The sequence below is a fragment of the Haliotis asinina genome, chromosome 13 (genome assembly GCF_037392515.1).
Source record: "Haliotis asinina isolate JCU_RB_2024 chromosome 13, JCU_Hal_asi_v2, whole genome shotgun sequence".
Taxonomy (NCBI): domain Eukaryota; kingdom Metazoa; phylum Mollusca; class Gastropoda; order Lepetellida; family Haliotidae; genus Haliotis; species Haliotis asinina.
The window spans coordinates 9,204,628-9,219,902 of NC_090292.1; the positions used below are offsets into that span (position 1 = coordinate 9,204,628).

At 40.5% G+C, this 15,275-nt stretch overlaps 1 protein-coding gene across 1 annotated transcript; it reads right to left on the reverse strand.

The window, feature by feature from the left end:
- Positions 1-6,673: 6,673 nt before the first annotated feature.
- Positions 6,674-15,018, reverse strand: LOC137260369 (toll-like receptor Tollo). The gene is made up of 2 exons (XM_067798044.1): positions 14,959-15,018; positions 6,674-11,262 (listed from the first exon to the last, which is right to left on the reverse strand). The coding sequence occupies exon 2, from the start codon at positions 11,237-11,239 to the stop codon at positions 7,643-7,645; it is 3,597 nt and encodes a 1,198-aa protein (XP_067654145.1). The 5' UTR covers positions 11,240-11,262; positions 14,959-15,018; the 3' UTR covers positions 6,674-7,642.
- Positions 15,019-15,275: the final 257 nt, after the last annotated feature.

Sequence of the window (15,275 nt, forward strand, 5' to 3'; positions counted from 1 at the left end):
AAAACAAGTAATTTTCGAAGCGGACGTAAAATATATATTTTCAGCAAAAATTGACAGCATCCTCTAGCTCCGTATGACACAACACCTTAATGTGGGACAAATTAATGTTATCAGCTGGGTTTGGTGGTTTCTGAGTCCAATACACGTGTACGCATTTCAGTGTCACGAGATAATCATATCATCACTACCCATCAAACGTGTGGACTCACTTAAAACACTCACTGTATGTTATGCATGTATATGTGATTATATCAAAGATGAATTTCTCCATTAGCTTGGGGAAACCAACTGCAAACCTTATGCAGATGTATTGCACGAGGATCATGCATCACATTGCTGAAAAGCGCGTGCAAATAATGTGCATGTGAACAGCTGCGTTTTGGTGTAAAGATACGTCCATGTGCAAACAGTACCTGTAAACAGTATGGTATATTACGAATAATGTAGATTAGAACAGTTGACTGAAGTAAGTGGCTACATTTACACTAAACCTTTCATAGGTCGTACACAGACACGCGCGCACACACATACACACACGTACGCATGCACGCACGCACGCACACACACAAGGTACCAGGTTGTTAACCTGCTGTTTTCTGTAACTAAACGTAAATAACCTCAAAACCCCACAACAGCAGAACTAACTATATCGTGGTCAATTCTATAGTCTGTTTCCAGGATCTGTCAGCACTGCACATATCCATGGACTGAGTGAGTGAGTGAGTTTAATACTGCGCGTCAGCAATGTTGCAGCTATATGTCGGCGGTCACTAAATAATCCAGTCTGGACCAGATAATCAAGTGGTCAAAAGTATGAGCATCGATCTGCTCAACTGGGATACGATGACATGTGTCACTGAAGACATTTGAGGATCCTGAATATATACATATATATTTGGGGTATGTGTTTATAGTGAGTACAGGGCATATAAGATATTACCAGATATTTTACCTGTCCACAATGCTGTTTGTTCAATATCACCATCCTGCTCAATGTTGAGTTATCTCATTATACAACTCTAGGGATGACAGTCACGGGCATATGTCTAAAGCTGACACGTGGTCCTGTGCATAGATCTAATATGGCGAACTTACTGTTGTCTCGAAGTAAAAGCTTGGACCATGTTCGGTTGTGCCGAGCCTTGGATAATCCAACTGCGACACAACAATGTGCGGCGGTTTTCAAACCATCTGAACGTCTTACGCTGATCGAACCCATATCGAGAACTACGTGGCTTTCAGCTATAAAGCATGTCCATTATATGAATATTAAGGGGTATACAATCAATTCAACTCTTGCAGTACTGTTTCCCTCTCCTCATTTGAAGTCAATTCACTTTTGAAACAACGTCGCAGATTGCACAACTGAATCTGATTGCAACCAATCGCACCATGAAAGGGCCGTATTAGAACAAAGTTTGCCTAGGAATAGATGACTGCAGACCTTTAGGAAACAGAAACCCAGATCAAGGAAACAGTTAAAACATAAATTCAATGACGCTGCATCCAAACCATACAAAAACAAAACACCATAAACATTTAATAAAAGAAATTGTTCAGTTACATACAATATCAATAGTCACTTATACAAACAATGCATCAATAGTTTTCCTACCATCGATTAATCGCAACATATGTCATATTTGGGATTTCACTTTCTTAGTAAAGTACAAATTCTAGTACTTTTTTCGGTTGAGTCCCATCCAGGATTCGAACCCGCACCCTCAGAGTCAGGCACCTAATCGCCGGCTGAGCGGGCTAGGCGGCTGACTTTGTGTGCTGGCGATTAGGTGCCTGACTCTGAGGGTGCGGGTTCGAATCCCGGATGGGACTCAACCGAAAAAAGTACTAGAATTTGTACTTTACTAAGAAAGTGAAATCCCAAATATGACATATGTTGCATTTGACCACTTTCTAAATGGCATCGTGTAATCATAGCTTTCGGCCGTGGGAGCCGTGCCAATTTACACTCATCAGAGGGGTACACAAAGTACGCAGTCTAGACTACCAGTTGTCCGACTTTCATTGGTGGCTGAGCGGGCTAGGCGGCTGACTTTGTGTGCTGGCGATTAGGTGCCTGACTCTGAGGGTGCGGGTTCGAATCCCGGATGGGACTCAACCGAAAAAAGTACTAGAATTTGTACTCTACTAAGAAAGTGAAATCCCAAATATGACATATGTTGCATTTGACCACTTTCTAAATGACATCGTGTAATCACATCGATTAATTGTTATCTGAGATTCAGCAATAATTATTGCAATCCATCGATAGATCGATGCATCATTACAGCCCTATTCCATTACACTCACAGGTACATGTTTCGTTGTTTATAAAGCAAACAAGCTTCAAGGCACATTTTTTGTTACATAAAGTGATATATTACATTATCCATATTTTTAAATTAAGATCACAAGTGCACGCCCGCCCGCACGCACTCACATACTCCATCACTAATAAAGTGACGTGTCTTCACAGACATGGCCCGTGAAGAATTGGTTAAAACTCCTGTTCAGTAACCTACGCTTGTTGTTAAAGGCGACTAACCGTATCAAGTGGTTACAGTCACTGACCTGGCTGACTCATGCCATAGTAAGATTGATGCTGACCAGTGGATGGTCTGTTCCAGACTGTATTAAATAGCTGAAATAATGCTGATTGCGGTCTTAAACAAGAAGTCAAGGAAATCAGTATATTTTAAACCGTGGAATGATGTGTCAGTAGGCTAGCACTGCAGTCCGGAGTAGGATTCAAGCACTTATTGTTGAACCCCCAGTTCAACTCATTGAACAATCTCATTCAACACTTTCCTAGGGACATCAACTTAGTAGATATTATACGAAGCAATAAAACATAGTGCTTTTTCAACATGTACATGTGACAAGTTTTATGCGTTCTGGCCATCGTTCCATAATGGAACGTAATAGAGAACCAAGAGAGAACCTAATATTTCATGCCTGATACTTATGGCAGCTGTATTATGGTACGCCGCAAAAATCTTTAAAGTATTCCCTGTCATATATAATATAATATGTTCGGAATCTATCACGTCAAGAGAATGAAATTTGTAAATCATGTCATATAGATCAAGATTAGTATTCTTTGATGCAAACAATACAACTGGTTATAATGTTTTCTTACATGTATTACTGCTTGACACGTATTCCATGAGCCTGCGCAGTAAACGCTTTTGTGACAAGTAGGCAGGGCAGGAAATGTAGACAAATACACTTGGTTGCTACAGTTACATGAGGTAGATCGGTGATATTATGCACGTGCAATACACGTTGACCGTGGCGTGAACTCAATGCCGCTTCTGTTCAACACGTGTCCAGTAGTATGATAAAAAACAAAACCTGTTGTTCCCTCTTGTTTCAAATGGAATGTTCTGGAGGGCGTTCCCATATGTGCAAATTGGGGTCATTTGTCAGGTCATGGCTCATCTAATGCTTGTCGAGCAGAAAGAATGTTACATGTAAATCAAGGCCTCTATGTCAACATAACCTTTCATTGTTATATGTAATACCCATTGATATTCATCCCCTCGACAACAGATGTAGAATGTTGTACATACATCATGCTTAACATGAAGTGGAAATAGATACTGCATATCTTATTTGTCTCTCTGTCTGTGTGTCTGTAATGTTATGCAATGTGTAGATGTTTAACTTGGAACGGAATGTGCTAACGTATGGAAAACATCACGTATAAAACATGTATAACACGAAGTAGAAATAAAATATTTTTTTAAAAATCAACTGTGACATGGTCAACGTGGCAGCAGAGAGAAGTGTGTCCGTAAATATTTTTGCGTTGAACATCTGTGGCAGCATAGAGCAAGAAAACGGATAGGCAACATAAAATATTTGTATATGCTTTTCAATATTTGCAAAACTTACTTATTTCATGAGATTTATTACTGAGCTGACTGAAGACTTTGATTTATTTCATATTAAGATCGTGATGTTTAGCTACGGAAACAATATATTAACATGATTACTCAGTGCCATTTAGAAAGGTTACAAATGTCATATTTTGGATACACTTTCTTAGTAAAGAACACATTCTAGTACTTTTTGGTTGAGTCCCATCTGGAGTTCGAACCCGCACCCTCAGAGTCAGGCACCTAATCGCCAGCCCACACAGTCAGCCGCCTAGCCCTCTCAGCCGCCGTGACTTCCACAAAAATGGAAGTCGGACAACTGGTAGTCTTTTGTGTACCCCTGTGATAGCTGAAATAATGCTGATTGCGGTCTTAAACAAGAAGTCAAGGAAATCAGTATATTTTAAACCGTGGAATGATGTGTCAGTAGGCTAGCACTGCAGTCCGGAGTAGGATTCAAGCACTTATTGTTGAACCCCCAGTTCAACTCATTGAACAATCTCATTCAACACTTTCCTAGGGACATCAACTTAGTAGATATTATACGAAGCAATAAAACATAGTGCTTTTTCAACATGTACATGTGACAAGTTTTATGCGTTCTGGCCATCGTTCCATAATGGAACGTAATAGAGAACCAAGAGAGAACCTAATATTTCATGCCTGATACTTATGGCAGCTGTATTATGGTACGCCGCAAAAATCTTTAAAGTATTCCCTGTCATATATAATATAATATGTTCGGAATCTATCACGTCAAGAGAATGAAATTTGTAAATCATGTCATATAGATCAAGATTAGTATTCTTTGATGCAAACAATACAACTGGTTATAATGTTTTCTTACATGTATTACTGCTTGACACGTATTCCATGAGCCTGCGCAGTAAACGCTTTTGTGACAAGTAGGCAGGGCAGGAAATGTAGACAAATACACTTGGTTGCTACAGTTACATGAGGTAGATCGGTGATATTATGCACGTGCAATACACGTTGACCGTGGCGTGAACTCAATGCCGCTTCTGTTCAACACGTGTCCAGTAGTATGATAAAAAACAAAACCTGTTGTTCCCTCTTGTTTCAAATGGAATGTTCTGGAGGGCGTTCCCATATGTGCAAATTGGGGTCATTTGTCAGGTCATGGCTCATCTAATGCTTGTCGAGCAGAAAGAATGTTACATGTAAATCAAGGCCTCTATGTCAACATAACCTTTCATTGTTATATGTAATACCCATTGATATTCATCCCCTCGACAACAGATGTAGAATGTTGTACATACATCATGCTTAACATGAAGTGGAAATAGATACTGCATATCTTATTTGTCTCTCTGTCTGTGCGTCTGTAATGTTATGCAATGTGTAGATGTTTAACTTGGAACGGAATGTGCTAACGTATGGAAAACATCACGTATAAAACATGTATAACACGAAGTAGAAATAAAATATTTTTTTAAAAATCAACTGTGACATGGTCAACGTGGCAGCAGAGAGAAGTGTGTCCGTAAATATTTTTGCGTTGAACATCTGTGGCAGCATAGAGCAAGAAAACGGATAGGCAACATAAAATATTTGTATATGCTTTTCAATATTTGCAAAACTTACTTATTTCATGAGATTTATTACTGAGCTGACTGAAGACTTTGATTTATTTCATATTAAGATCGTGATGTTTAGCTACGGAAACAATATATTAACATGATTACTCAGTGCCATTTAGAAAGGTTACAAATGTCATATTTTGGATACACTTTCTTAGTAAAGAACACATTCTAGTACTTTTTGGTTGAGTCCCATCTGGAGTTCGAACCCGCACCCTCAGAGTCAGGCACCTAATCGCCAGCCCACACAGTCAGCCGCCTAGCCCTCTCAGCCGCCGTGACTTCCACAAAAATGGAAGTCGGACAACTGGTAGTCTTTTGTGTACCCCTGTGATAAGTGTAAATTGGCATGGCTCCCACGGTGCAAAGCTATGATTACACAATGCCATGTAGAAAGTGGTCAAATGTAACATATGCCGAATCTGGTATGTAATATATGGGATAATTTAAGAAAGCTCCCGGTGACCTGGTTCTTGAGGAGAGGGACAGTGTGAAAGTGCGCCATTGCATGACACTGAGGGATAAATTTAAACGACGGGAAAACTGACATAATAAAATTCGTGCTTCCTGTTCATTTCACATAGGAATGTAAACCCAACACGGGCGAGAGTCGTCAAACTGAAAACGATACGGACAGCTTCAGCATTTGGACAATGTAAGGACAAAACATTCATTATAGAATTTATTCATTAACTATCTATTTGTACGAATACATTGTTTTCCTGATTATTCTAAAGTCTGACAGGTAATCTGTATTTAACGTTTTCCACTGATTGAGCTGCCATGCCTTGCTACTGAGGTAAATATGCATTAGTTGCTGTACATCTCAAACACTAGAAGAATATCTCACCTCATGACATCTCAGCTCCAAAACAGTGAGTTTAGTTTTACGCCTCACTTGGGTTGCTGTTTGATGCCGCATTCAGCAATATTCCAGCTATATGGCGATGGTATGAAAATAATCGAGTCTGGACCAGACAATCCAGTGATCAAAAACATCAGCATCGATCTGCGCAAATGGGAACCGATGACATATGTCCACCAAGTCAGCGACCCCGTCGGTCGCCTCTTACAACAAGCTAAGTGAGAAGTATGGGCGGCTGAAGGCCCGTTCCAGCCCGGATCTTCACGGGTCAGCTCAAAAACAGAACTGAAACAACGCTATTCATACACCCGAAGAAGAATCGAAAACCCAGTTGTGTATATTTTTATATATGCCGGACTTACACATCTATTACACAAACATTGATCTAGCTTCAACGAAATGTTGAACACAATACAAAAATGTGCTGAACAGTTGATAAAACATATATTTTCCCAACCAGTGAGTGAACGAAGAACTTCGGTATTTTTCAGTCTACTGGCAATATCACGCCTGAGGACAAGACATACTTTGGTACTCAAGTCAGTCTCGGTTTCTGTACATCAAGGGCTTTCACTTTTAAACATATGAAACTATTGTCATTTTTGCTCTGAATATAGAGGCAGTGTTTGTTCTTGTACATTACAAAAGAACAATAAATAATTGTAGGTATTATGTAGATGTATGTCGCAGGTAGGAGTCTGCCTGGTGAAGATATTAACCACGTGTTCTTCACATCCACTGTGCATGATGTAAGAATCTACATCGAAACGTCGCTCAGCGTAATAAACAAGAAGTTGTAATCCATAAAGCTGCATGTTCCATTTTTGACTCACCAACTTCTAGAATGCCCATTAAAGAAGTATTCACGTATGTGTTGCCATTAGTGGCATGGAAGGCGACAGGGAATTATGGAAATGACAGTCACGTGGCCATGACAACGAATAACAGGAAGACACAAATCCACGTGATACATAGAAAATGTGTCATTGGACAAGGCGTGATATGTTATGAAAATAAATTCTATCAAAAAAATATCCATTGAAACGTCCATCCCCATAGCACCTTCACTGTCATCCACACAAACCATCGCCAACAAGGTCCACTACCAATAGACATCGGATATAATTTCCGATAACAGCGCCAAAATCAAAAGTTACTTCGAAGAAATTAAGGACTGAAGACAGCTGTGTTTGAGGAACGTAATGCAAGAAGTATGTGGCCCCGGTATGGTGGAAGCAATGTCACAATCACTATAGAGATTCTCCCTGCTATATCTGCACTGTTTGTCAGAACCATCACAGGGTATTTTCTTCCATGTCATACCCCTGATTGTCCAAGCCCTGGAGCCTGTGTCTGGTATCTGGTAACTTCTGAATGAGCTTGTCCCAAAAACAGGTGCTCGTCACTGGCAGGATTCTGTCACGCTCAACGTAATGTCTCAGACATTGGGGCAAGTTCTTTTTGTCAATAAATCCCCACGTGACCATAATCATACGATGATTTCCATTATTGCCGACGTCGTGAGCGGCAGAATGACGGAAGCATTCTAGAGCGAATCTGTTTTGTGGAAATGTGTTATTTACTATTGCTATAGTGCAATGACTCTTCTGGATGTAAAACATGGCGGTCTCACGAGACAGGATGTCATGTTTGAGAATATACAGCTTGAACTTCCGCCTTCCTTCAGTGAGTTTTGGTACCAGTGACTTCTGAATCCACCACAAACATTTGGGATCGGATGTGTCGTACAACACCACAGCGTCGTAGATACACGGATCGGTATGATGGTGCCCACTTCCGGTTCCGGTGTAGCAAATGGGCGCGAATCTCGTGTAGCATACTGCTGACACTTCCTTACGACAATACACGAGTAGGACAATAAGAGGCACGACAACTGAAACCACACAGGCAACAATCACGGCCGTCTTCAGACCATCAGGGAAGTCGTCTTCACATTCGAATCGGTCCATATCAACCCGCCGAATTTCTTCACCTTCACATAAAACGTTCCTGCGGTCGTACACCCTGTTATAGCGCCTCTCCATCCACAGGCGGAACTCCTGATTCGGACAAGAACACAATAAAGGGTTACCAGCCATTTTAATCCAGCGGAATGTGTCGAGATGATCTAGGTCTTGTAACGTCTCTGGAAGAATGTGGTGAATGTTATTGTAGCTTATGTCTATGTTTTGGAGTGCAGGAACATTTTTCAAAAGACCTTTGCTAAGGTGTGTCAAATGATTGTGTTGAAGATTAATGTCCTTTAAATACTTCAGACCTTGAAATATGGAAGTTGGTAGCGATTTTAGGTCGTTACAACTTATGTCAATGACGAATACATGACTGAAGTCTTTAAACACAACCTCTCCAAACGACACAACACCACTGTTGTTAAGGAAAATGTTTTCTGTATAGTGGAACCCCTTTGAAATTCTTTGCACGGTGTGAAAGTTGTTGCCATCAAGATACAAATATTCTGAATCGTGTGGCAGGTTTTGTGGAATGTTAGTCAAGTTGTTTCTACACACAGTCATGTATACAGATCCCCCTTCTTTGAGAACGAAACAATCACATTCAGTAGGACAGTTGGATGGAACTGGACACATGAATTCCCGGTCGGACAAATTCCGGATCGGTTTCACTATCATGGACGGGTAGGTCCTACACACGTCAACATCATAATCATACGTCGACATCTTCTCCACCGTATCCGTGTCAAGCCAGCGTTCTTCCAACCACACCATTCCACACGTACAAATGATAGGATTCCCTCTGAAGAAAAACATGGCACCGAGGCGAGCATCAAACAATGGCACGAACGTGATAGAATTATTCAAAAGCTTGACGTATTCAAGAACCCCCATATTGACGAAGGCATCACGAACTACAAATTCAATGCCACAAGATTCAAGATTGAGCCACTTCAGAGAAACTGATTCATTCCTTTTGTTTAAAGGTCTCCTGATAGCTGAGATGTTGTTGAAAGAGAGATCAAGATGTTCCACGTGTGTCATCGAGACTCCGTCCAGTAGATTGTCAATGTTCCTGATCTTGTTCCCACTGAGGTCTAGTCGGCGCATTAGCTTAGAATCATGGAACAGGTCCTTTCCAAAGTCAATAGTCAGGCCATTTCCCCTTAAGTGTACCTCCTCGAGTTTCGGAAGAGTTGAAAATAAGCCATCGCTGATAGTGGACAGACTGTTCTTGCTCATATCTATGATCTGAAGATTTGTCATGTTTATAAACCAGTCGGATGCTATGTAACTGATTGCGTTACCCTGGAGATACAGTTCCTGGAGGTTGTACAAGTCGCCTATAGATTCCATTGTACGGATTTGGTTATGGCTCAAATCTAACTTCCTCAAAGAGGAAGGATACTCTGTGTCAAGGTGAACTAGCTGATTCTGAGACAGATCCAAGACTGTGAGCTTTTCCATGTGGGAAAAGGATTCTTTCTCAATTCTACCGATGTTGTTTGACCGTAGATATAATTTGCTGACATCTCCTAAACCTTTGAACGATTCTGCACGTACTTGTTTTATATAATTATCTGTGAGATATAATTCCTTTAGAGTTGACAGTGACATGAAGCTGTTATCATACAGCTGGTGAATCTGATTTTTAGTGAAATCTAAAACTTCTAGATTTTGTAGATGTAATGATGCTTTCTGGAAAGTTTCATCGATTTTATCGATCTGGTTGTAACTCACATTCAGACACTTCAGTCGAGTCATGTCATGAAATGTTTCAGTGTCAACCCCCTCTAACCTGTTGTTGCTTAGATCAATGTACTCTAATACTGAATCATTATGTATTAATTTAAGAGGCATTTGGGAAAGTTTGTTTCCGGAAATATCGAGATGTTTTAGTGAGTCAAGACGACAAGGTGACCCAGTTATATTTGCCACCAATCCTTCTGAAACAAATAAGTATGTCAAGTTGATACATGTTTCAAATATAGAACAATTGAAAGTTTGAAGCAGGTTGTGATTGATGAACAGCTTTTGGACCTGTTCAAGACCGACACACAGGGATCTAGGCATCTGAGTAAAACGGTTTCCTGATATATCAAGAGTCTGCAGAGATGACAGCCCAAGGAATGGTTCTTCTGGAAGCGTCTCTAGTTTGTTGTATGAAATGTCAAGAAGACCAAGGTGATTTAGTGACTGAAAGTCGCCTTCCTTGAACGTTGATAATTTCGAATGGCTTATGTCAATTACTTTTAAACTTGACCGGAAATCTGAGGCACATTGAAACAGGTTCGCCGGGAAAGAGGTGAGAGGCAGATCTTGAAGAAGGAGAACCTCCAGGCTAGGCACATGGCATAGCAGACCGTCAAAGAAGTGCTCGATCTGGTTGTTACTGAGAGAAAGCAGCTTCATCTTTGCCATGTCATCGAAACAGTGCGGGGGAACACGGAACAGATGATTGTGAGCAAGGTCAAGGACTTCAAGGTTGGTAAGCGGCTGCAGCATGTCAGGGTATATTGCATCAAGTTGGCAAAACACATATGAATCTCTCTGGGTTTGTTTATGAGGATGTGCAGCCATTGTCCTGTCTTTACACACACACTCCGAATAATGGCCTGTATAGATTCTCTGAGCGCGGCAGTTCACGGCGACGTATGAGACGTTTTCCGCCTTGTACCTCCATGTTGAGGTTATTGTGTCATAAGGATGATTTTTCACGCACGTGACGAGATCACGCGTGGCGTCGTATACACAGTCGCCATGTTTTGTCCTTGGGTATGACACCTGGCGGAAAGTCCCGTCTATCCATCTGTAGTTAAATGTTTTCAGACTGACGGAAGACGCTCGCGGATATAGACACAGAAATAGTATCGCACTTGACATAATATATCCGAGTTTTCCGTGCATCTTGACAGCAGACATGACGGAGTTTTTTATCCTGTCATCTGAAAGAAACAATACAGTGAACATTATACATGTCCCTTGCAGCAATAGTTTGACGTGAAATATGAAGATTTTTATGAGAAATGCAAGCCTTATAATATACAACGGCTTATAAATTTCGTATTTTCCGGAACACCAATTCCGTTCTCGATTCTCAACCCCAAGATTGCAACAAACACACATAGGAACAGACTAACAAACAGCATTTTTCCTGAAAAGACACGAAAACCCAAAATCACCGCCAACGATCCTAAAGCTATATATCTGACTCCAGTGCAAGATGATATCTTACCGCCAACTGTGTGGGTGCGTGGGTGCATTAGTGCGAGTGCGTATGTATGTGTTATCCCTATTTTTTTAAATCCAAACCATTCACTAAATTACGAGTATTCATTTCTTTTAGTATTTTCGTCAGATATTGTTAAATCATTCTGTAGCATATGTCATATTTGGGATTTCACTTTCCAAATATGGCATATGTTACATCTGACCACCTCCTAAACGGCATTGTGTAATCATGATAAAAAATGCAGTTAGTGACCGAAGACAAGAAACATATTGGAAGAAGTTGCGTAAGTACTGGAGTGATTATAGATTCTATGACGAAACGAGCATGTAAACAAACCATCACAAAGCAGAGACATCTGTCGAAACCTCTGAAAGCTATCTCATATATATATATATATGTTTTTGGCAACTTGCCTTAAAGTGAGTGAGTTACGTTTTACGCCACTTTTAGCAATATTCAAGCAATATCGCGGTGGGGAACAGAAGAAATGGACTCCACATATTGTACCCATGTGGGAACGCAACCCGTCTGTTCTGCGCAACGAGCTAACGCTTTAAAGCTAGGCTCCCCCAACGCCCCTCATTATTACGCGACTCAGGTAGAGTCTAACGCAGACTTATGTTTTCATATTATTCATTCCAGTCAGTCCGTCCGAGGTTGTCGAGATTCCGTGACTCCTTGGCTGGTGATAAACATACAGTAATCTGCGTACGGACAGTCCGCACTGAAAATGGTTTGTAATTGAAAAATAGTCTCACGAGGTTTTCCGCAATACTTCAGCAATACTGAACCATGTGGTGAATCGAACTTTGTATACCAAGGTCAAGGTCAATGACAGTTACAGTACGATGGTTCGATTAGCCACATGTGGAAACTTTTTTCTAAAACAAACCGACAGCGCTTCTTATTCATGTAAACACACCTTACATTCTTTTCCCAACATGTAGCAAGTCTAAATAATAAAAAACTCCGATGTGTTGCTCTAAAATCTCATTCTAACAATATTATTACGTTCCGGTATTTTCAGAAGCTTTTTCACGTCTTCTGTAATGTACTCTATTTACAACATCCCATCCAGCCGTGATTACGACGTCAACCACAAACAGTCTATAAATAACTGTCATTGACCTTGACCTTGGTATACAATTATTGACCTTCACCTACTTTACCGTCACAAATGGCGGAGTTATTACAACCTAATGATACCTGAAAGACGGGAGCCTACTCCAGATTTTTCTGATGTAACAGCTGATGACAGATCACATTATCAAGTACCTGGCCACAGTGTCGAAACTTATTTGAAGACAGATCGTTCTTGTTAAATGCTTAACAGGCTGGTTAACCTCTTGATTGTGGTACGGAACATGAATGCATGTCTGAATAGCTCCCGGACACACTTGCAGTTAATCCAGAAAACCTGTAAATAAGATGTATCTTTGCTTGAAGTATCACCCGGTTGTCATGGAGATGATCGTTAGATTCAGGGGCATAGTGACTTACCTGTATGTTTATGTAAGTAGCCCATGCCATCACCATGGAAACAAATACTACATTGAGGATAGGTATCAGCTAGTTTGGTAATGTCGACCTTATTGCGTACAATTAATTACATTATAAAACTCAAAACCACGTATGCGGTGATTTTCAAAGAAATAGGGTGGGGTGGGGGAGGGCGGAGCGGTGTCTACTGGGTTTTGAGTTTGACCGTCACGCTGAACACCCAGGCTCGATTCCCCACAAGGGTACAATGTGTGAAGCCCATTTTAGCTGTCCCTCGCCGTGATATTGCTAAACGCGGCGTTGAACTAAACTCACTCACTCAACATCGATACAGCAACGTCTACAGAGCAAATGATCCGATTGGTGTGTTAAAAACACTATCCCATTAATGTTGTGTGGACTACCCTTGAAACTCGGCATGCTTTCCTGCCGTCCAAACACCGGGTGTCATTCCTGATCTGATTTTCCCATTCATGAAGTATTCATCTCTACTTATAGTCCGTATTGCTCAAAAGCGATGAATTGCAGTGTAATTCAAAAACTAATAAGCATGACATACCCAATGAAACGCTGATCATAATCAAAGTCTGTGAGGTTTTTGCAGAATGTTTGTCCTATTAGTTAAAAAAAGTTGTTTCACAGACTATCATTAAAATATTGATACAGTTCACTGGCTATTACGTGGGAGGGGTGCCGAGAAAGGCACAGCCAGGTGTTCGAGAAGCGCGTGCACAAGTGCCGAGAAACTTATATATTGAATTTCATTAACCCGTGCTATGCTGTCTCCATGGTCCCTCGCACACCTGGCTGTCCCTTCCTCTGCACTCCTCCCTCGTAACAAACAGTGAACTGTGTCAATATTTTTAATGATAGTTTCTTAAAGAACTTTTCATATTTTACGGGAAAATATTCTGCAAAAATCTCACAGAGTTGGCATGTTCTGATTATGATCAGCGTTTCATTGAGTATGTTATGTTTATAAGTTTTCGAGGTAGACTGCAATTCATCGGTCCGCTTTTAAGCGAAACGGGCTTTAACTTTTGTGACCCAAAGGAATATGTTTGCATGTTTAAGCCCGAATAATCACTGGAGCTGAATTTATCAACGCCGGCATTTTTTTTAAACAAAACGTTCCAACTTATAACACTGAGATCGAGATTCAAAGGGTGAAACAGTTTGGATTGTCAGCCCTTCCCTGTGAATAAACGAATGCATGGAAGACCCATCAAAAGCGTATTTTTGAAACAACAACCTAAAGGTCGTTATGGTTATATAACGCCGTGAATAGATCATCCGAGCACTGTGAAAAAGGACAAAATATTTATATGTGAAACATATATATCACGTACATCGCATTTTGATGGCATTTTACCTTTTTCAAACAGACCAAAAACATTTACTGTTAAGCTAAAGTACGCTGCCAGGCAGAACTACGTATGCATCTGAAAATAGGATTTAACACGAAAAATACGCATTCCATCAAAATCTCGCTAAACCGAGAACAGTCCCCGAATCGCTGACAATTTAACGCAACTTTTACACCCATTAATACCCATTCCTTGTATCTTTCATCTGAGCCAATGTCAGATGTGGGTAAGACTTTTTTGTCCAGTGGTGTACAAGTTCCTAGCATCATGCACGTGCAATAGAGTTTCAGATACACTCGAGCTCTCATGCATACGTTTATGATGTTCTTGAGCTAATGATGACAGTCCATGCCAGACTATTTATAAAACGTCGGCATTGAAGAATTACCACACTCAATTATCCACACACAAAAAATGTTTCACTTTAGAGCTTCATGTGAGCTTTCGTTAACATAACAAAATATTACGAAGTAGGTGGGTGCCTGGCTCTTGCTACACCTTGTATAAAGGGTGCTAAAGAAAGTTAAAATTGTGAGACTTACTTCAGTGGATCCTTACTAAATCCTGGCGAGCTACAACTTCTGTTCTGACCACACCAATTGTTATTTCAGTGCGAGCAAGAGTTACATAAAACTCACTGCCCCATCACTCGTAACTGTGGGGGGAAACCGATGGGCCGCACACGCGCACAAATCATATTTTCAATTAATGAAGTAACAACGCGTTCGAAATTAGATACATACATGACGTCCGTTTATTCGGATTAAAACACAGGCTATACTCAAAGTGAATGTACAATAACAAGGAAAAGAATAATTAAAATCATCAGTTATATCTCTCCAAATTGAAAGAGAGGAAC

Bases quoted from the DNA above. Each gene is read 5' to 3' on its own strand.
- LOC137260369 (XM_067798044.1), bottom strand. From the start codon at position 11,239: ATGTCTGCTGTCAAGATGCACGGAAAACTCGGATATATTATGTCAAGT.